The sequence below is a fragment of the Lepus europaeus genome, chromosome 5, assembly GCF_033115175.1.
Source record: "Lepus europaeus isolate LE1 chromosome 5, mLepTim1.pri, whole genome shotgun sequence".
Taxonomy (NCBI): Eukaryota; Metazoa; Chordata; class Mammalia; order Lagomorpha; family Leporidae; genus Lepus; species Lepus europaeus.
The window spans coordinates 125,546,578-125,570,319 of NC_084831.1; the positions used below are offsets into that span (position 1 = coordinate 125,546,578).

A 23,742-nucleotide genomic window follows, 5' to 3' on the forward strand; every position below is an offset into this window, starting at 1 on the left:
GCTGGATTCTGTCCCAGTTGCCCCTCTTCCAGGCCAGCCCTCTGCTGTGGCCCGGGAGTGCAGTGGAGGATGGCCCAAGTCCTTGGGCCCTGCACCCCATGGGAGACCAGGATAAGTACCTGGCTCCTGCCTTTGGATCAGCGCGGTGCACTGGCTGCAGCGCGCCGGTGGTGGTGGCCATTGGAGGGTGAACCAACGGCAAAGAAAGACCTTTCTCTCTCTCTCTCTCTCACTGTCCACTTTGCCTGTCAAAAAAAAAAAAAAAAGGTACTATTCTGATGGACCAGAGAGTTGAGCATTACTAGGACACAGGAAATATCTTTAAGACCAAAGGATCCAGTTCCCTGAAGATAATACTGCTATACTTACGAAGCTGGCCGGTCTTGTCTCAGGTCAATGGTGAAGACAACTGCATCTTCACCTGCAGACAGGAACGTACAGGGAGAGTCTGGTTCCAGGGCCAACTAAGGGATATAAAAGTGAAAAGGATGTTTCTAGAGATTACAATTAGAGATAATCTAGCTCATTCTAAGAAGGGCTGCATTTCAAATGTCTCAGCAAGAGAAATGTCTATCTTGCTGTAAAACTCCAGGAAGGGAGGTAAGTCAAAAGGATAGGAGATTTGCTATTTCAACTCACACACCAAGGGATTCGAACAGAGATGCCAAAAGAAACTATCAGCTGTTAGGAGTTCATTGTGATATAAAACAATTCCATACCCTCAGATGTACAGAGAAATGATGTCCAAGTTTTATTCCTTACATCTCAGTTCTACAAATTAGTAATCTAGTGGGTTGAAGACTGAGCTACAAAAGGATATTCCAGATTCACCTATGTATTTGCTTAGGGTTTTTAAAGAAAATGGTACCATCCTCTTACCATGGCATGGAAGAACACTATGCCTACCCTCAGTCCAGGCAGCTCTTAGATCCTCACTGGCTGCTACCATGACTATCTGGCCTATATTCTCAGCTCTAAATAGGCCTTCCAGAAATAGTACTATCTGTGAGCTGAAAGTTGTGAGCAGGAAAGTTGGAGCTCTCACATATGAAGAACTACTGGCACCTTGAAACTGTTAAAATGTTCTAAAATCAGTAATCTCCAGAGGTTTGGTAGGCATAAAAGATCCTCAAGGATCTCCAAACCAACCATGACTCAGCTTAAGGGTGAGATATGATCAACTGAATGCCACAAGTGTACGACCTAAAGATCTCTCAGAATATTCATCCAGGAAGTTTAGAGTGGCTGCTTTTGCTCCCTTAATCACAAATTGTAGAACTCCAAAGAGGTAGGAGTGGGTAATCACCACAAGGGGGACACAATGGACAGACAAAAGGGAGAGTGGTGGCTGAGATCCAAAGGGGACCCTCAAAGCACAGAATGGGGACAAGTGTTTACTTACCTTGTGGGATGCTCCCTTGTGCTGGGCTACACGCTTTGTGTTCTTGCAGCATTGTGTGGCAGACAGTTCTGCTACCCGAACCTGCCCATCACGGGCACACATGGCCAGGGTGGAATCACCACTGTTGGGCAGGAACTTGGCCTAGGGTGTTAAGAATTAAAAAAGGAACACACAGAAGAATTTGAAGAAGTGAATTTGACAAGGAAAAATGTGACAATGATCCCAATTCACTCCCTTTTCTTGTGTGACAGTTGGAAACTTAGCTTTCCTACTCTTGTTTAGTTGGCAAGCTCAATTTCTTCCAGGAGTTAAAGGAAAGGGAGAGAAAAAACTTCCTCTGATATAAGACAGCATTTCTGTCATCTCTGGAAGATTAAACTGGTGCATAATTACGTGTCCAGTGAACTAGGACTGTATTTAGTCAGGGAGAAAAATAAGGCATAAAGAAGAAAAATCTGCCTTGACTTAGGAAGCAAACATAAATCTGCCATAAAGAAAAAGGAACTAGGGGGGGAATGAAAGAGAACATCCTTAGATAAATAGTTAGTACCAATATGGTATATGGGGCTAAGAAAAATCTCCATGGACTATCAACAATACTAGCTAATATTTACCACATGTTTATTAAGTACCAGCCACAGTGATAAATGTTACTTAATCCTCACAACCCTTTGTGTTGTTAGCTCCATTTTACAGATAAATTAACTGAGGACAAAGGTTAAATAACTTGTCTAAACTCACATAGTTGGTAAGTCCAAGAGCCAGGACTTGAACCCACGGAATTTGGTTAAGGAGTTTGTGCTTTTAACATTATATTGCCTCGCACCCACCCCCTTTAATACGTTCTTTTTGAGTCCAAGCCCCACTACCTAAAAATGAGGATTCAAACAGTACTGATGCTCAAAGAAACAAAAAACTGCCCTAAGTAATTATGGGAATCACAGATGTCTAATGCCCACCACAGCTCACTGCCAGCTCTCACTTCAGGTAGTAGCTCAGATTTGTCTCATTCATGTGATTCTTAGTTGCTATTAGGTAGGGTCCCTTGTCTCACCTGGAAGACATTGCTTTTGTGGCCACTCTCAAAGTCCAGAACCGGCTGTCGCCGTACCCAATCCCATACCACCACCTTCAGGTCATCACTGCCACTCGCCAGCCAGGTGCCGCGTTGATTAAAGTGCAGGGTATTTACACAACCGGTATGGCCCTCAAGTCCATGCTGCAGGCGGAAACGCTGCACAAACACTCTTGCCCCACAGGCCTCATATACAAAGCGGGCACTTGAACCCAGCTCCCGCTCCCGAAGAGCAGGAAGGGCTTGCCAGCGAGGTCTGGGAAGGGCTGTTGTCTCTGAAGACACCCAGTCTTCCAGGGCCCGCTCATCATCTGATGAGTCCTGGTCACGGTTGGCCCGCTTGCGCTGTACACGGCGCCGAGGTTGCTCTTCCTCGTCGTCTTCCTCTGAGCGGTCATGCACTCGGTTCTCATCATTGATGGAGTAATGCCCAGTGTCCTCCATGCTGTCAGAGTCCTTGTCTTCACCTGAGCTCTCTGTGTCTGTACCTCGACTTTCTGTGCTGGTGCGATTAGGGCCACCATCATCCCCAGTCAAGCTCAAACTTAGGTCTGAGGCCTCCACTTCAATGCCTGAGGATGTCTCCCTCCCCTCTTCAGCTCCAGACATCTCCTCCGGACTGCTGGACAGGCTTCCTGTATGTAACCAAGAAATGGGCAGGTGAGAGAAAAGTAAAGAAACAGGAGAGTGATCAGGAGGCTCTCCCACTTTAATCTAAGAAATTATCATATCAAAAGTCCAAGAAACAAATTTTAAAGTGTATCCATTACAAATGCTTATAAACATTATCTCTGGGCCAGAGCTGTGGCATCGTGGGCTAAGCCTCTACCTGAGGCACCAGAATCCCTTATGGGTGCCGGTACTAGACCCAGCTGCTCCTCTTCCAATCCAGCTTTCTGCTATGGCCTGGGGAAGCAGTGGAAGATGGCCTAAGTGCTTGGGCCCCTGCACCCATGTGGGAGACCCAGAAGAAGCTCCTGGATCTTGGCTTTGGATTGGCTCAGCTCCAGCAATTGAGGCCCTCTGGGGAGTGAACCAGCGGATGGAAGACTTCTTCTCTCTTTCTCTTTCTCTCTCTGCCTCTGGCTCCTTCTGTAACTCTACCTCTCAAATAAATAAATACAATCTTTAAAGAAAAAAAAAGATTATCTTCTGATAGGAAATTTTGTAAAGACAAAAAAACTGAAAAGGTTAACAATCAAAGTCACAGCCAAATAAAACTATTTCAACAAAAAAGAAGAACCTCAAGATAATTTAAGATTATATTTAAGTTCTCTTGGGGTTAGCGCTGGGGCACAGTGGGTAAAGCTACTGCCTGCAGTGCCAGCACCTCATATGGCCACCGGTTTGAATCCCGGCTGCTCCACTTCTGATCCAGCTCCCTGCTAATGTGCCTGGGAAGCAGTGGAAGATGGCCCAAGTGCTTGGGCCCCTGTACCCACATGGGAGACCCAGAAGAAGCTCCAAGCTCCTGGCTTTGGATTGATCATTTGGGGAGTAAACCAGAGGATGGAAAACCCCTCTCTGCCTCTGCCTCTCTGTAACTCTACCTTTCAAATAAATAAATAAACTTTTAGAAAAAAAAAAAAAGTATGAAAAAAGCTCTCTAAAGACAAAGCATTGGCATTTGTATGAAAGTGTGCCTACTGCAACCACCTTAGTCCCTGTACTGCCAGATGGGTATCCACAACAAATAACTGAACTAATAATAATAAAAAAGAAGAGCCATTTCCTACAGGAATTAGCATAGCCATCTTCTTAGGGAAAGATGGGAAATAACTGATTAAAATCACTCTACCAGGCATTTAGCCTAGTGGTTAAGAAGTTTGCATCCGGCCGGCGCCGTGGCTCAACAGGCTAATCCTCCACCTTGCAGCGCCGGCACACTGGGTTCTAGTCCCGGTTGGGGTGCCGGATTCTATCCCGGTTGCCCCTCTTCCAGGCCAGCTCTCTGCTATGGCCCGGGAAGGCAGTGGAGGATGGCCCAAGTGCTTGGGCCCTGCACCCGCATGGGAGACCAGGAGAAGCACCTGGCTCCTGGCTTCGGATTAGCGCGATGCGCCGGCCGCAGCGGCCATTGGAGGGTGAACCAACGGCAAAAAGGAAGACCTTTCTCTCTGTCTCTCTCTCACTATCCACTCTGCCTGTCCCAAAAAAAAAAAAAAAAAAAAAAAAAAAGAAGCTTGCATCCAATGTCAGATTACCTGGGTTCAATACCTAGCTCCACCTTCTAATTAACAGAGACCCTGGGAGGCAGCACTTATACCTCAAATAACTGGGTTCCTCTCACCTACATGGAAGACCTAGATTGAGTTCCTGGCTCTCAGCTTTGTTCCAGCATAGAAACTAGCTGTTGCAGGCATTTGGGGAGTAAACCAATAGATGGGAGTTCCTTCTAAGTTCCTAAAACCTACTAAGTCTTCTTCTAAGTTTTTAAAATCTACTAAAAATGGAAGTTGATCATCTGAGTGGATCTTTGCTCACCTTTTGCTAGTAAATGTTTACTGACTCCCACCAGCATAAAAAAAAATTTTTTTAAGATTATTTACTTGAAAGGCAGAATTACAGAGGAAGAGAGACAGAGAGGAAGAACCACCCATGGTTTACTTCCCAAATGGCTACAATGACCAGTGCTGAACCAGGCTGAAGTCAAGACCCTGGAACCCCATCTAGGTCTCCCATGTGGATGGCAGGAGCCTGGGTACTTGGGCTATCTTCTGCAGCTTTCCCAGGCACATCAGCCAGGAGCTGGATCAGAAGTGAACAGCCAGGATTTGAACTGATGCTCATAAGGGACGCTGGCATCACAGGAGGCAGCTTAACCTACCTACTGTGCCACAGTGCCAGCTCTGGTTTAACATTTTTAATACAATTCTTAGTTTTTAGTCTCTTTATTGAGACAAAGTTTTATCAGGAAGCATATATAAAACTGATAGATACTGGCTGGCACCGCGGCTCACTAGGCTAATCCTCCACCTGTGGCGCCAGCACTCTGGGTTCTAGTCCCGCTTGTTCCTCTTCCAGTCCAGCTCTCTGCTGTGACCTGGGAAGGCAGTGGAGGATGGCCCAAGTGCTTGGGTCCTGCACCCACATGGGAAACCAGGAGGAAGCACCTGGCTCCTGGCTTTGGAATGGCACAGCATGCCGGCCATAGTGGCCATTTGGAGGATGAACCAATGGAAGGAAGACCTTTCTCTCTGTCTCTCTCTCTCACTACTCTGCCTGTCAAAAGAAAAACAAAAAACAAAAAAACTAATAGATATCACAATACAGGTGCCTGAGGGGGAGAAAACAGTTTTCCAGGTCTCCTATTTTGGTAAATAAATAGGTGACTTTGAGCTATCTAATCTCCTACAATTAGATACTACATCCCCATATCTAACAATAGCCAAATCAGTGAGTACATGGGCTATGTTCTATAGCCAATATAATCACAACTTCCAACCTTAAGTCAAGGTGTGACAAAAGGAAGGAGAGAACGAGGGTTTTGAACACTGTTCATAGTCTCCTTTTCTCAAATGACTACAAATTTTAATCTGCCACAAGTAAAAGCTGTTAGGAAACACAGACCTATTTGTGATTCCAGTGTAAACTATTCAACTCCACCACCACCCTGATGTTTAAGGATTCAAAGTTCGAGCACCTTACTGTCTAGTCATCTGCATTAGAGCAGTAATTTGTGAACATCTTTGAAACAATGGAACCCCTTATCAATGAACTCTTAGGCAAAATCCACTATAGAAAATACAAGTGCTTTGGTTCAGACGGTTGGAACAACTCTTGTCAAAAAGCACGATTAAGGGCCTGGTGTGAACACAACTAGGCTAAGAGCTGGAAGAAGAAGAGAAAAAGCACAGATATCTGAATCTAGAAACCATACTGCTGAGGCACATATTCTGAGAAAGTTGTGATTTTCTGAAATGCAATTGGGCTTGAGCTTGGGAGTAGTGAGAAAGTGTAAAATTACCACATTGTACAAGTCTATGGAGAAAAAAGAAAATATCAAAACTCTTATAATTTATAAAAATTAGGATGAACAAATTTAGACTTTGAGGGCTCTACCATGTTAATATAAGGGTCACATCAATATAATATACCACAATCTCATCAAGAGGGTCTCAATAGTCAATGATAAAACTCAAGAATTGGCAATTTGTTTTTTTTTCTGTTAAGAGTCAGAGAATAAAATTTAGGCTTTCTAGAGCTCCACATGTCACATCTACTCAACTCCACTAGCATACAAGCAATCCCAAAACACTACATAAATGAATGGACATGACTATTCCAATAAAACTTTTCAAAATAAATGGCAGGCTAGATTTGGTCTGTAGGCTACAGTTTCCTGATTCCTGATGTAGCTAACAGCCAATCTCCAGATAAATAGTATACATCTAACCCCTCCAGAATCCCAAGCCTTTCAATTAAATCCAGTGGAAAGGAAAGGGAGGGAAGGAAGAGAAGAAGTATAGAAGACATTAGGGGAGAGAAGAGAATGAGGTTTCCCTCAAAAAAAGAGGGAGAGTGATGGGAGCACATGGGCCCAGTTCTAGGTGATCTAGGTCACACCTTCATGTCTTACCTAATATCTCTATAAGACTGTATTCTATCAAGAAAAGGGATTTCTCAATATAACCTGAGAACTTCATCTTCCACAAAACTCCCTCATCCCACTGCCAACTGTATCTTATTTTTCTCCTCTATTAACAGCATATCCCAGGTTCTGTGCACCCTTATAGTCTTTCAGAATTCCAATCACTTGACATCTTACAAGTACAGCTCTGTTATCAGTCTTCTCAAAACAATCATGACATTTGAAGGAACAAAAGTGCCAGATAGTTCAAGATGTTTCCTCTGTGGTTTCCTTCCCTCTATTAAAATATAGGTTCCACTTTGTCTTGGTGCAAAAGAAGAACCTCAATTGATAGTAACAAATAGCTTTGCCTTCATTTTGGCTTCTTACCATTAGCTAAGTCTGTTTTCCCATCTGTGCTGCTCCCTTTGCTGGACATCTTGAATGATGTTTGCTGTAGCCAGCCTAGATTTGGGAGAGGAAGAAAAGGAAACAATTAGGAAACAATTAACTTGGGAAAGACATGAAATGGGACAAGCAGATTTAACAGGCTTTATTACTTTTACAAAAATGAATTTTGTTTATATTTAACAAGGTTTCTCAGCTACTGAAAAGGAAACCACCAGATTTCCCCCCTCCATTTCTAAATTCCATAAACGGGCATATTTTGGGGAGGTCACTACCATCTCTTTACCTTATTCACTGAGTAGCTGGTAGTGTTTTTTTTCAGATAGGAAAGAGAGAACTGAAATAAAATCTGAAACAGTAGGTGTATACCAATTATCAAGGTACTGCCAAGCAAAGAGCCTCACTTCAGTACTGCCTTCTATGCAAGAATCTTCTATTTTAAATAACAGTCATATGTACCAATAAACTGTTTAGTTTTGTTTTCATAATATAAAGAGGTATATCACAGAGTATCACTTTACTTAAAAATCAACAGAGATAGAAGAACTCAAGCTTCTGAGGTATGAGCTTGGACTTTATGTTCACTGAGACACCTAGCTTCTAACTTACAGGTACAGACACTAAGGATTAAAAAGCAGATCAATAATTAGAATACAGGAGCACGCTACTCCTAAGAAAGAACCTTCAAGTCATGGGGGTATGAACTGGTTGTTTATTTTTTTCCTCCCTCTTACAACTAGCAGCCAGCCATCAAGTGTAAAGGTGAGAAGGGAAAGCACATTTCCATTAAACCATTTCATACAGTGGCAAACATTATTTCACATAATCCCATCAACTTTCACTAAAACAATCTTTTTGGCAAAGCCCTAACTAGGAATCAGGGTATCTACCTTATTTCCTTGCATGGGATGGTAACACATTCACTCTCTCCTTCCCCCTGGGCTTCACTTGCCACCTCCAGCAATTCCAAAAAGCAAAGATTATTATTATTCAAACCAGAATTTTTTAAGCCCTTTCAGTGCCTTGGACAAAAGACATTGGTAAAAGACAAAGTATGATTATGACCCCAGTCCTGTACCCAGGCACACAGGCCTCTAATCTTTCAACAGCTCTTTCATTCCCTAGCAATGATCTCAAAGCAGCCCCATCTTTTTCCTTATCCCTTACTCTCCTCTACAAAAACCCAAGCTGATTCCTATGAGGTGTCTCCTCTGCCGAGAGACAGCTGCTCAAAAACTGCTCACAGTAGATCAAGATGGGGGAGTAGATATACCCAAGAGCAAGACTGAGGCTGAATCTGAAGAAAGGACATGGAGTAGGGTGATGATGAAAAACCACAGCAACAAAACAGAGATTTGTGAAACTACATAAAGAAAAACAATGAGGAGTTATTGAAGAGCAGGCTGTTTTTCTTCTCTTATTTTGTTACATATGTACACACACACACACACAGCATTACTCACAAAGCACTTACTTCTCCATTTCTTTTTTTTTTTGTTGTTGTTGTTAAAGATTTATTTATTTGAGAAGCAGAGTTAGAGAGAGAGGGAGAGACAGAGAGAGGGGTCTTCCATTTGCTGGTTCACCCCACAAATGACCACAACAGCAGGAGCTCGGCCTATGCAAAGCTAGGAGCCAGGAACTTCTTCCAGGTCTCTCACATGGGTGCAGGGGCCTAAGCACTTGGGCCATCTTCCACTGCTTTCCCAGGCCATTACCAGAGAGCTGGCTGGGAAGAAGAGCAGCCAGAACAGAAACTGACACTTATATGGGATGTTGGTGCCACAGGCGGAGGCTTAACCTACTACGTCACAGTGCCAGCCCCACTTCTCCTTTCCAATAGTTTCTGTTTATCTTCTTTAGCATCTTGGCTATCTTTTTCTAAGATTTAAAATTAACTCCATTAATTGCAAAACTCCTATGAAGTGACAGAAAATGACTGCACCACTTTTTTTAAGATTAAAAACCAAGGTCAGCCTGCGCCGCGGCTCAATAGGCTAATCCTCTGCCTGCAGCGCCGGAACACCGGGTTCTAGTCCCAGTCGGGGCACCGGATTCTGTCCCGGCTGCCCCTCTTCCAGGCCAGCTCTCTGCTGTGGCCCAGGAAGGCAGTGGAGGATGGCCCAAGCCCTTGGGCCCTGCACCCGCATGGGAGACTAGGAGAGGCACCTGGCTCCTGGCTTCAAATCAGCACAGTGTGCCGGCCGCAGCACACCGGCTGCGGCGGCCATTGGAGGATGAACCAACGGCAAAAGGAAGACCTTTCTGTCTCTCTCTCTCACTGTCCACTCTGCCTGTAAAAAAAAATAAAATAAAAATAAAAACCAAGGTCAAGGGGCTGCCACTGTTTCACAGTGGGTTATGCCTGTGACACTGGCATCCTACACCGGAGTGATGATGTGAATCCCAGCTGCTCTAGTTCAGATCAAGTTCCCTGGCAAAGTGCCTGGGAAAGCAGCAGAAGGTGGCCCAAATACAGGCCCCTGCCACCCACATGGGATACCTAGATGGAGTTCCAGGCTCTCGGCTTTGGTTTGGCTCAGCTCTGGCCATTGCAGCATTTGGGAGAATGAACCAGTGCATGGAAGACCTCTTTCTGTCTCATAGACTTACAACTGCTCTAGCCAATACATTTGTTTTCCCAGCCTCAACAACCAGGGGGAATCAAAGTCTAAACTTCCATCCAGCATTGCAAAGTGGGGAAAAAAGCCACAAGAATCATTTCAAAACCTGAGTTTAGGGGCCAGCACTGTGGTACAGCAGGTAAAACCACCACCTGCCGTACCAGTATCCAATATGGGCACTGGTTTGAGTCCTGGCTGCTCTACTTCTGATCCAGCTCTCTGCTATGGTCTGGGAAAGCAACAGAAGATGGCCCAAGTCCTTGGGCCTCTGTACCCATGTGGGAGACCTGGAAGAAGCAACTGGCTCCTGATTGGCGCAGCTCCAGCCACAATGGCCAACTGGGGAGTGAACCAGTGGATGGAAGACCTCTCTCTTTCTCTGCCTTTTTTTTTTTTTTTTTTTTTGACAGGCAGAGTTAGACAGAGAGAGAGAGAGAGAGAGAGGTCTTCCTTTTTCCGTTGGTTCACCCCCCAAATGGCTGCTATAGCCGGCGCGCTGCGCTGATCCGAAGCCAGGAGCCAGGTGCTTCCTCTTGGTCTCCCATGCAGATGCAGGGTCCAAGCACTTCGGCCATCCTCCACTGCCTTTCTGGGTCACAGCAGAGATCTGGACTGGAAGAAGAGCATCCAGGACAAAATCCAGCACCCCAACTGGGACTAGAACCCGGGGTGCTGGTGCCACAGGTGGAGGATTAGCCTAGTGAGCTACAGCGCTGGCCATGCCTCCTCTTCTCTCTCTCTGTAACTCTTTCAAGTAAGTAAATAAATCTTTGAAAAAAAAAAAAAAAAAACAAGCAAAAAACCTGAGTTTGTAGAGTAGTTCAGTTTAAGGGTCTTCCAAGAAGTGATTTTTTTTTATAAAAGATTTAATTTATTTATTTGAAAGATAGAGTTACAGAGAGAGGCAGAGACAGAGAGCAAGGTCTTCCATCCACTGGTTCACTCCCCAGATGGCCACAACAACCGGAGCTGTGCCGATCCGAAGCCAGGAGCCAGACGCTTCTTCCAGGTCTTCCACGCGGGTGCAGGGGCCCAAGGACTTGGGCCATCTTCCACTACTTTCCCAGGCCACAGCAGAGAGCTGGATCGGAAGAGGAGCAGCCGGGACTAGAACCGGCGCCCATATGGGATGCTGGTGCTGCAGGCTAGGCCTTTAACCTGCTGTGCCACAGCACCATCCCCCAGAAGTGATCTTCTTAAGAAGAGTTGACAGAATTTATGGCTAAAATTATTAACAAAATCAAACTCTGAATGATTTGTCAACCTAATTTAAGTCACTGTCTGCTGTGTGGGTACAGGAGCCCAAGCACTTGTGCCATCTTCTACAGCTTTCCCAGGGCCATAGCAGAGAGCTGGATTGGAAGAGGAGCAACTGGCGCCCATATGGTGGAGGTTTACCCTACTGTGCCACAGTGCTGGCCCCTAGATTTCTTATTTTTTTTTATTAGGGATGCTCAACTGCTAAAATCAATGCAAATATTCTGAAGTCTGAAATCTGAAATGCTTCTGGTCCCAAGCATTTCAGTCAAAGGATACACAACCAGTAGTCATTCCAGAGATGATACAAATGAGTAGAATTATATGATAAAATTTCTGCAAAAGGGTACTCTAGAACAAAGGTCTCAAAACTTTGATTATGATCCTCTATGTTCAGGGGCTGGCACTGTGGCACAGCAGGTAAAGCAACCGCCTGCAGTGCCAGCATCCCATATAGGCACCGGTTCGAGTCCCGGCTGCTCCACTTCTGATCCAGCTCTCTGCTATGGCCTGGGAAAGCAGCAAGAAGACAGCAAGTCCTTGGGCCCCTGCACCCACATGGGAGACCCGGAAGAAGTTCCTGGCTCCTGGCTCCGGATCACGCAGCTCCAACCGTTGTGGCCAATTGGGGAGTGAACCAGCAGATGGAAGATCTCTGCCTCTTCTCTCTCTCTGTGTAACTCTGCCTTTCAAATAAATAAATCTTTAAAAAAAAATGTTCATCATGAAGGCTTAATGTGTATACACACACATATGCACACTCAATTCATAGTAAGTAAGCTTCATTTTTCTTGGAAAAAAAAAAAAAGATTTGGGGCTAGTGTTGTGGTGTAGTAGGCTAAGCCTCCACCCGTGACACCAGCATTCTATACGCGTGCTGGTTTGAGTCTCGGCTGCTCCACTTCCTATCCAGCTCCTTGCTAATGTGTCTAGGAAAGCAGCCGAAGATGGTCCAAGTACTTGAGCCCCTGCACCCACACAGGAAAGCTTCACACAGAAAAAGCTCCAGGCTCCCAGTTCCAGCTGGCCCAATCTGTGCCACTGTAGCAACATGGGGAGTGAACCAGTAGATTGAAGATCTCTCTCTTTCTCTCTTTCCCCCTCTCTGTCTCTTCCTGCTCTAACTCTGCCTTTCAAATAAATAAAAAACAAAAACTAAAAAAAAACAAAACAAAACAGATATTTCAACATTTTTTTTCTATGTACCTCTTGTTCATCTTGTATATCTCTTTGAGTGCATACATTCCCACTGTAGGAGACAACTTCTTTAGAAAGCCAAGAAATGATGACAGTGAGATACAAGAAGTTTGGGGGTGAGTTGTCATTCTTCTAATTTAAATTTCAAGTAAAATGAAGAAATTTAGTACCAATCCAACTCCAGGGCAGAAATTAAGTCTTACTGCCTGCTGCAGACTAAACTGTTCCCCCTACCAAATTCATAGGATGAAGGCATAGATCCCAGGGTGATATTTTGAGACTGGGCCTTTGAGAGAGATAACTGGGTTTAGATAAGGTCCTAAGAATCTAAGCCTAGGGTTACCACTGTGGTGCAGTGGGATAAGCTGCTGCCTGCAGTGCTCCCATCTCATACAGGCGCTGGTTTGAGTCCAGCTGCTCCACTTCCAATCCAGCTTCCTGCTAATGTGCCTGGGAAAAGCAGTGGAGGACGGCCCAAATGGTTGGGCCCCTGCACCCATGTGGGAGAACTGGAATAAGCCCCTGGCTCCAGCTTCAGTCTGGCCCAACCCATTTGGGGAGTGAACCAATGGATGGAAGATTCTCTCTGACTCTCCCTCTATGTAATGCTGCCTTTCAAATAAATAAAATGAATCTTAAAAAAAAAAAAAAAAAAAAACAAACAAAACAGTGGAAACCTCATAGTAGGATTAGAGCCCAGAGAATAGACCAGAGAACTCTCTCTCCTTTCCCCCTTCTGTATACACCCTTTCCACCTTGTAAGGACAAAGCAAGACAACAGCCATCTACAAGCCCAAGACTTGTCAGCCTCTAGAACTATGAGAAACTGTTGTTTAAGGGACCCAGCCCATGGTGTTTTGTTATAGCAGCCAGAGCTGACTAGGGCAGTGTCCAAATCAAGGGGACAGACTATGACATCTGAGATCCCATCCAACTCAGTAACTCCTTGATTCCATCAATGTTTGATCATGGTGGTCATGTTTGCAATTTGTCATAAAGTCACCTCAACCTTTCAGCAAATCAGAAATACAAATCATCACTGAAAAGGAGGCACAGAGGAAGGGAAGTGTCAGAAAAAAATTTCCTCATGGAGTTGATATTTGCCCAAATTTACATACAGAGAAGACTTCATGTTATGCAAACCATGTTCAACAGTGCTGATTTTTTCAGAAGTTGTTTATCTCTATAATAGCATCTTTAAAAATAAGTGAATACAAGTCTCGGTTGTCCCTCTTCCAGTCCAGCTCTCTGCTGTGGCCCGGGAGTGCAGTGGAGGATGGCCCAGGTCCTTGGGCCCTGCACCCACATGGAAACCAGGAGGAAGCACCTGGCTCCTGGCTTCAGATCGGCGCAACGCACCAGCTGCAACGTGCTGGCCATAGTGGCCACTTGGGGAGTGAACTAACGGAAAAAGGAAGACCTTTCTCTCTGTCTCTCTCTTTCTCTCACTGTCTAACTCTGCCTGTCAAAAAAAAAAAAAAAATGTGAATACATACATAATAATAATATATTAAAATAAACTACAAATAAAAAATAAAACCTTATTTTATAATAGGAGGTTAGGGACCAAGCATACATGATCCAAAGCCAAATTATCTTCTTCATTCTTCAATGTATTACATTCCCAAAAATCCACTGTTTCAACTTTGATCAATTTCCACGTAAAATCCAGGTCAGAGCAAACCATGCTCATGTTGAGCTTGGAAAGCTGATGAGCTCACCACCCAAGGTAGCTGGAAGAGTTTGATTCGATTAACAGAGCTGCCTATATTCTAAAAATAACCTAACCTCACCAAATTGAGGGTTAAAGACCAAAACTACTGGAAGGGGCATGGACAGAAGCGGGGGTAACACCCAAGTATCATTTTAATTTCATTAAGAAATGCTAAGCAATCTAGATCTCTCTTCTTATTAAGAATAAAGCCCTAAATTTTTAACCAACCACTTATTAACTAAAAATCACGCAGAGGAGTTCGTATACTGGATAAGGGCACTTTGTAGAAGAGGTACCAACTATCTCTTCTCTAAAATCACGGAGGCTGGTGCCAGCATTGTGGTGTAGTAGGTAAAGCCACCACCTGTGATGCTGGCATCCCACATAGGTGCCGTTCAAGTCCTGGCTGCTCCATTTCCAATCCAGCTCCCTGATAATGTGCCTGGGAAAGCAGCTGAATATGGCAAACTCCTTAGGACCCTGCAGCTATGTGGGAGACCAGGAAGCTCCTGGCTTCAGTCTGGCCCAACTAGGCCATTGCAGCAACTTGTGAAGTAAATCAGCAGATGAAAGTTCTCTCTTTCTCCTTCTCTCTGTAAATCTGCCTTTCAAATAAATAAAAATGAATCTTAAAAAAAAAAAAAAGGTGCTATTTTTTCCTCCCTAATACAAGGAAAGATCTAAGAGAACCATGTATACTAGAAAAATTGGACATCCAACTGGAACAAGAAAAGCCACCACCACCAACAAAAAAAACTTACCCAAAACATACCATAGACGTAAACGTATTAAAACAATATAACTTCCAGAAGAAACCAAAGGAGATAATCATTGTGATCCTGAGTTAGGCAACTATTTATTATAATCAGACACAAAACGTGCAAATTATTAAAAAAAAAAAAAACTAGATTCATCAAAATTAAAATCACTTCAAGGGGCCGACACTGTGGCATAGCAGGTAAAAGCCAATGTCTACTATGCTGGCATCCCATGTGGGTGCTGGTTCAAGTCCTGCTTCTCCACTTCTGATCTAGCTCTCTGCTATGGCCTGGAAAAGCAGTAGAAGATGGCCCAAGGCTTTAGGACCCTGCATCCACGTGGGAGACCTGGAAGAAGCTCCTGGCTCCAGATCAGTGCAGCTGAACCAGTGGGTGGAAGACCTCTCTCTCTCTGCCTCTCTGGAACTCTGCCTTTCAAATAAATACATAAATAAATAAACAAAAACTTTAAAAAAAAATCACTTCAAGAGACACTGTCAACAAAAGAGAAGCTATGGACTGGGAGAAAATATCTGCAAATACATGTTTGAAAAGGACTATAACCAGAAAAATACATGTTTTAATTTTTACTTATTTGAGAGGCAGAGAGAGTTCCTATCCACTGGTTCACTGCTCCAGTGTCCACAATGGCCAGCGTTGGACTGAAGCTGAGGTAGGGAGCCAGAAACTCAATCCAGGTCTCCCACATGGTGGCAGGTACTCACTCACTTGAGCCATCACCCCTGCCTCTCAGGATCTGCATTAGCAGGAAGCTGGAGTCAGTGTTAGGTATTGAATTCAGACATTCCACATGGGATATGGGCCATCTTAATGGTTAGGCCAAACACCTGCTTCTAGTACGTATTTAAAACCTTTGTAACTAAATAATAATAATCACATGAAAAGATACTCAGCATTATTAAATAATTATAGAAATATAAATTAAAATCACAATGAAAATATACATCTATTAAAACAAAATCTTAATTGTTCTAATAACAAAAACTTACTTTATCAAGTACTAACAAGTAGTAGAGCAACTAGAACTTTCATGTACTACAAAATAGTATGGTCAATTTGGAAAATAGCTATTTCTTATTAAGTTAACCATATACTTAGCATACAATGTAGGAAACTCAAGAAAAATGAAATAATACACCCACTAAATTTTTAAAAAAATCTATAGGTAAATACTAGTTTTATTTAGATTCATCAAAAAATGTAAACAATCAAATGTTCCTCAGCTAGGATGGTCATGGATAAGTATATTGTGGTCCTTCCACACAATGAATATTACTGAACAATAAAAAGGAATGAACTATTGATAGGAGCAGTAACATGGATAGATCTCATATCAGTTATGCTAAGTTCAGACTCAAACAGCCAAGTAATACTTTCTGGAAAAGATAAAATTAGAGGGAGACAAAAAGCAGATCAGTGGTTGCCAGACGCTGAAGGTCGGAAAATAAAATCATACTGAGGCACATGACTATCAGAATTCTAATGGGTTGCAAAAAAAAAAAAAAAGATAAAATTTTACTGTTGCAAATTACATCACAGTAAGTGAGAAACTGGGAGGAGAATGTTGGGGGCAAAAAGAAACCACACAAACTGTTAAATTGACAGATAATATCCAACAACTAAAAACACTGAATGAATCCTAAATACATAAAAAGTCTCCAATTCTACTGTCTTGATGGTAACTTGCAGCAGCTTAAAGTAGTTCAAAGTGGTTCTTACCAACTGTACTGTTAATTTGCATGCTTATGTTTTGTATTTTTAAAATGTCTCAAGTTCATTTGAAACTCTTCGGTGTCTAGGGTCTGAGAAAACTCTACCTCGGGCCTGAGGGAAACATCAACATCTCAAGAGAGCTGTACTAACTCAGTCTCAGTCAGTTCTCACAACTTACATAATCTCTACATTCTCTTACGCCAGCCCCTGCCTCACTCTGCTGCTCAAGTGCCCAACTCTCCTACATAAACAACCACATTTAAATGAGACAAGGTCTTAGATTTACTCTGAAGCTGAAAAGTGATGGTAGGAAAGTATTTCAATTATTAGCCATATAGGTATTTATGAGCCATGTAGTCCCTGGTTCCACTCAGGAGGATGGAAGTCTCATACCGCATATAACTGAACAGCTGTTCAGGGCTGATCTCCATCCAAAGTATAAATTTGCTTTTCTAGGTCCCACAGTCCATCTGGTATAAAATGGCTCTACCTTCTCCAACTCCAATTTTTGTTTCCAAGTTAAAATGGCTTTTTTTTTTAAGATTCATTTGAAAGGCAAAGTTAGAGAGTGAGAGAGATCTTCCATCCACTGGGACACTCCCCAAATGGCTGCAATGGCTGGGACAGGGACAGGCCAAAGCCAGAGCCTAGCATTTCATCTGGGACTTCCACATGGGTTCAGGTGCCCAAGGACTTGGGCCATTGTCCACTGCTTCCCCAAGTGCATTAGCAGAGACTAGAATTGGAAGTGGAGCAGCTAGGACTTGACCTGGTAGCCATGTGGGATGCCAGCATTACAAGCAGTGGCTTAATCTGCTATGCCATAATGTAGTCTAAAATGATTCATTTTAAATTTGTTTTTCTACTTTACAAGAATACTTCTCCAAGCCTACTTTCCTGACTCCTGCTGCCACCCACCTCTTACAGTGTTTATTAATCAGACAGAGAACCTCAGGTATTGAAATTCAAAGGATAACCCTCCAAAAGATTGAAACTCATATTATCTATGCTTATGTGCAATGGGACTTCAGTTCGGGGCTACTTTCTGTTAAGTATTTGGAGGTGCTGTATATATGACATTGTACCCTCTGGTTGGCTGGATAGAGGAGCAGAAAGAAATCCTAGATGTTTCTGGTCCAAGGAAATGAATGTCTTCCTACTGTGCAGATTTGATAGCAGGAGACAATCCAACCATACAGAGGCTTTAGGTTACACAGTTTTACCCCAATTATAGGCCACTGGCACCACCCAGTGGCTAGCTGTTCACAAACATGCTGGTATGCAACAATGTACCAGGCAATATAGGAACTACAAATAAAAACAAAGTAGTCACAATCCCTTTTGTAGCCAATTAGGAAAATTAGTATACTATGATACAAATATCAGTATCACAACAAAAGATAAATAGGATGTTGTATCAGTTGAACAGAAGAAAGACTAAATTTTCAAGCTTCCCTGGAAAATTAGCTTCTGAGACAAGCTCTGAAGGAAGAATAGGATTTCAGAGTACAAAAATAAAGACATTCATTCTATAGGTCCAGAATGAGAAAGATATGAAAGTTAAAAAACCTGACATGCTCAAGAAAGTAGATGAGTAGTTTGGTTTGGTTGAGTGGTAACTCTAGCTAATAAGCTAAGTATATGCTGTACTTCTGGCCCTAATTTAAGTTCCAGACATACATTGGTTTCTCACTACCTTTCTTTCAACTTTTTAATATTTTTAATTTTTGTTTTCATTTTTTATTTGAGAGACAGGGGTCAGAGAGACCATCTGTGTGTTGGTTCACTTCCCAAATGCCCACAGCATCCAGGGGCAGGCCAGCCTATGATGAAACCAGGAGCCAGGAAGTCAATCTGGACTCCTAGATGAGTGATAAGGGTCCAGCTACTTCAGCCTGCTGCCTCCCAGGTTGTACATTAGCAGGAAGCTGGAATGGGAATTGGGAGCAGAGCAAGGACTCAAACGCAGGCACTCTGATTTGGGATGTGGGCATCCCAAGTGGTATCTTAGTGGTGCACCAAATGCTAACCTCTCAACTTGGATTTTAAACATACTCAAAATCAAATAATGTGCTAGCTTCTCACTTGTGACATTGGATTTCCTCTGGATACCCAGATTCAACACTTGTCTTTTCCCATGAAATCTCCTCAGGGATTGAGTGGAATGCCAAATGGATTGTCAAAACACTAGCTACCTCTTAAGTCTATAAAAATTATTTCCTTAAAAAACTCATTAGCCGACCAACTTCCCATAACCTGAGACTCACACCTAACCAATTTTAAAACTTTTTATTTCTGTAGTCATTTCAAGAGATCCTTTATTTTAGAAGAACTACTTAATGCCACCTCTCAGCTCATTTGCTTCATCTCTTGGAACTGAACAGACCTGTTTTTAAAGGCAGCATATGGTATAACAGAAACAAAAGGGCTGGTGTCAGGGTCCAGGGTTTGAGTTCTACTGCTACCATCCACTTTTGTGTTGCTTCTTCTTTTGTAGAATGTAGAAACTGTGAAAAAGCTGGGTCAGAACACTAAAGCAACACATAAAGGGTGAGTCTATGCATAGAGGACCTTCCTGTCTCATACCTAACTGCATTTCCAGGAGAAGATTGGGTTTTGCCACTCAGCAATGATCATCCAAACATTGTATACAACTTAGCACAAAGCTTCAAGTCTATGAAATCTGCTCACCAATGGCCTTTTAAAGAATTCAGAGAGTGCCTTCCCAGGCCATAGCAGAGAGCTAGCCTGGAAGAGGGGCAACCGGGAGAGAATCCGGCACCCCAACCGGGACTAGAACCCGGTGTGCCGGCGCCGCAAGGCGGAGGATTAGCCTGTTAAGCCACGGCACCGGCCTTTAACTAATCTTTAAGCCCATTTACCTCAATTTAAATGATTCTATGGGAAATCTATTTTTCATTGAGTTTCTACCATGATTTACCTTTACATAGAATTTGGTCCTCATTATCAGTTTTTGCCATTCACATCTCAAAATTTTTTTCTTAAATTGCCAGAACGGACAATGGAGACAAAAGGATGATATTCTAAAGGTACAAGTAACAATAAATCGAGAGAGGCTTAGAACATCAAGGAGCGCCCTCCTACTCACATTAAGTTAGAGGGCAGAGTCTAATGCTGGATCCTAAGTTAAGTCAATAAAACCTACCTGATAATATGTGGCATTGATTACAATGCACCAGAAGAATAGTCTCTTGGCTACCACCAGAGGTAAACTTGAGTAGTTTTCCAGATGGCTAAGAAAAATCAGGAAGAACAAAAAGATGATATGTGAGGCAAGCAAAATGCTTCACATTAGAGCTCAGCCAAACTTCCTTAAACAGCATCCTTAGAAGATAAAAGCAAGTATCTAACTTCTCAGGTAAAATTATGAAAATTTTTGCAATGACCCAGTCCATTAGCATACCACATTTCATTTATAAAATGACACCTTTATCATATTAATCAGTTCCCAATGCCCTACTGGCAAACTCTGGACAGGCACAGTTGATTAATTTATTTATATCATTAACATATTATTTGGGTAAAATTGGGCTTCTGGCCCAGAAATGACATCATGTAGATACAGAGGCTGCCACAGAGAAGTGAGCATTTCATAAAACAACCCACACTAATTTTTAAAGATCTTTCCAGAACTTTATTCTCAATCCAAAAGAATATCTGTATTAGTAAGCAAGAATAGGTTACCTGTTTTTCTGATCAGTTTTAACAGCAATGAAGTTTCTTGGGTACATTCAAGAAAGCAAAAGTTTTCATTACTATTGTAAAGTTAATCTAAAACTTACTGGCTTGTGGCTCTGAAATGAAGCTTCAGTAGTACCTCCTTACTCATATTTCTTTTATATGATATTCTTTTTTTAAATTTTTTTCCCAAAGAAATATTTAAGGAATACAAACTTTATGCATTTCATAAATACAACTTTAGGAATATAGTGATGGGAGACATATTTTAAGCTCCCCAAAGAGTGCCTGAAGCCATGCATAGTACCAACTCTATTTTTTTTTTCTTTTTTTTTTCTTTTTTTTTGACAGGCAGAGTGGACAGTGAGAGAGAGAGAGAAAGTTCTTCCTTTTTGCCGTTGGTTCACCCTCCAATGGCCGCTGCGGCCGGCACGCTGCGGCTGGCTCACCGCGCTGATCCGAAGGCAGGAGCCAGGTGCTTATCCTGGTCTCCCATGGGGTGCAGGGCCCAAGGACCTGGGCCATCCTCCACTGCACTCCCTGGCCACAGCAGAGAGCTGGCCTGGAAGAGGGGCAACTGGGACAGAATCCAGAGCCCCGACCGGGACTAGAACCCGGTGTACCGGCGCCGCAAGGCGGAGGATTAGCCTATTGAACCGTGGCGCCGGCCTCAACTCTATTTTTTCTCAGACAACATATTATGTTTAATTTATAAGCCAGGCATAGTAGGAGATTAATAAGTTATATTAATATATTGCCATAAAATTTAAGTATTGGGGCCGGCGCTGTGGCTCAGAGGGCTAACGCCCTGGCCTGAAGCTCCAGCATCCCATATGGGTGCTGGTTCTAGTCTCGGCTGCTCCTTTTCCAATCCAGCTCTCTGCTGTGGCCTGAGAAAGCTGTAGAAGATGGCCCAAGTCCTTGGGCCCCTGCACCCATGTGGGAGATCTGGAAGAAGCTCCTGGCTCCTGGCTTCAGATCGGCGCAGCTCCAGCCATTGCAGCCAATTGGGGAGTGAACCAGTGGATGGAAGACCTCTCTCTCTCTCTGCCTCTCCTCTCTGTGTAACTCTTTCAAATAAATAAATAAATAAATCTTTATTAAAAAAAAAAAACTTATGTGAATGTTATTTCTCTCAAAATATCCCACTTTACTAGAGATGTCAGCAACCTCTGTGTAAGATTTTTTTTCATCCTTAATAAGTAAAGAACTTTCACCTTTTCACTTAGAAGAGCACTTTACGGTCTCTCTTTGGTATATTCAAACACTGAGCAATACTACTCATGTACTTTTAAACCATTAATAGGCCGGCGCCGTGGCTCACTTGGCTAATCCTCTGCCTGCGGTGCCGGCACCCCGGGGTTCTAGCCCTGATTGGGGCACCAGGTACTAGTCCTGGTTGCTCCTCTTCCAGTCCAGCTCTCTGCTGTGGCCTGGGAGGGCAGCCGATGGCCCAGGTGCTTGGGTCCCTGCACCTGCATGGGAGATCGGGAAGAAATACCTGGCTCCTGGCTTCGGATCGGTGCAGCGCCGGCCGTAGCGGTCATTAATGGAGTGAACCAACGGAAGGAAGACCTTTCTCTCGGTCTCTCTCACTGTCTATAACTCTCTCTCTAACTCTGCCTGGCAAAAAATTTAAAAAAAATTAATAAGTAAAATTAACTGAACACGAGCACTGCAATACCACCACATTCAATTTGATAACTAAGACAGTTACTAAGTGACTACCAGGCAGGTAGCATATACAGTGTGGATATGTTGGACAAAGAGATCTCTTCCTAAGCGAGATGGAACAGGAGACAGAGTTCATCATGCTACTCAGTACTACACACAATTTAAAACTTATGAGAGCAGGTATCTAGACTAGCAGTTAACACAACAGCAACCTCACATCTGAATACAGGCACTCAATTTCTGGCTCTGGCTCCCAATTTCAGCATCCTGCTAATGCAGATCCTGGGAGACAGTGTGACAGCTCAAGTAACTAAGTTTCTACTACTCACATGGTGACCTGGATTGAGTTCCCAGCTCCCAGCTTTGGCCCAGGCCATTGCTGGCATTTGGAGAGTGAATCAGCAGATGGAAGCTCTGTCTCTCTGCCTCTCAACTAAATAAATAAATTTTTTAAAAATTAAAGTTTTTTTTTTTTGTTTTTTTTTTTAAGATTTATTTATTTGAAAGACAGAGTTACAGAGAGAGGCAGAGACAGGAAGAGAGGTCTTCCATCCGCTGGTTCACTCCCCAGATGACTGCAACGGCAGGAGCTGCCGATCTGAAGCCAGGAGCCAGGAGCCTCCTCCGGGTCTCCCACTTGAGTGCAGGGGCCCAAGGACCTGGGCCATCCTCCACTGCTTTCCCAGGCCATAGCAGAAAGCTGGACTGAAAGAGGAGCAGCTGGGACTAGAACCAGAGCCCATATGGGATGCCAGCGCTTCAAGCCAGGGCTTTAACCCGCTGTGCCACAGTGCCAACCCCCTAAATAAATAAATTTTAAAAGTTAAGTAAAATATATGAATTGCTTTATTTACGGCATTTTCCGTTTAATATTTTCAGATCACAGTTGACCACAGGTATCAAACTGTGGAAAGCAAAACCACAGACAAAGGAGTGCTAATGTATAGTCACTACCTCTGCGCCTTTTGCCAATTCAGTTAATTCAGTTTCTAAGGTTCCAAATAGGTTAGGGTAAACAGTAGATTATCTTGGCTCATTGCTAATCTGCTTAAAAAAAGCTAATCCAATCTCAGAGACATAAACTAGGTGTAACAGCAATGTTATAAAGTCAAAAGCTTTGTTCAGATATCTGTTTCTCTTTTATTTCCTAAACCTGTTTAGAGTAACTTTTCTATAGTGAAAACTATTCAATAATTAATCTATCCACTGAAAGCAGAATTTAACTAGCCACTTCCATGCATTAAAAGTCTGAAACTCACCTGACAGAATACAGGACTCAGCATGAACTCTGAAGATCTTCCCCAACGGGGTGCATCTCTCTACAATGTCTTCTATTAGAGTCTGCTTACTCTCCAAATGCCAAGATTGTTTTAAATTGGTAACAAAATGGCTACTTTTTTTTTTTTTTTTGAGCTCCGTAAACAAACTGCTCAGTTGGTCTTAGTCAACACTAAGGGATGGCACGGACACTGAGTCTTACACATTTAATTACACATTTAACAGACTATGTTATAAAATGCCATGCCAGATTGGTGGTAGTAACTAAGAAGTCACCAGCACACCTCACTTCCCACCCCAGCCATCCTAGAAAATACTTCTAAATGTAATTCTTAGGTAATATGAATTGCCA

General features: G+C 43.1%; 1 protein-coding gene across 11 annotated transcripts in view; it reads right to left on the minus strand.

Annotated features, from left to right (window-relative positions):
- Nucleotides 1–23,742, minus strand: part of DCAF8 (DDB1 and CUL4 associated factor 8) — a 55,255-nt gene that overhangs the window by 25,803 nt on the left and 5,710 nt on the right. For 8 of the 11 annotated variants that reach the window (XM_062192565.1, XM_062192556.1, XM_062192559.1 and 5 more), the window contains 4 exons: nt 7,438–7,512; nt 2,457–3,112; nt 1,403–1,543; nt 370–464 (listed from right to left, as the gene is read on the minus strand). In XM_062192565.1, coding sequence (XP_062048549.1) covers nt 370–464; nt 1,403–1,543; nt 2,457–3,112; nt 7,438–7,486 — 941 coding nt within the window. In that variant the 5' untranslated portion in view covers nt 7,487–7,512. Of the gene's footprint in view, nt 1–369; nt 465–1,402; nt 1,544–2,456; nt 3,113–7,437; nt 7,513–19,905; nt 19,994–21,939; nt 22,062–23,742 lie in introns of all 11 variants that reach the window. The other 3 variants (XM_062192563.1, XM_062192564.1, XM_062192562.1) reach the window with 2 other exon arrangements.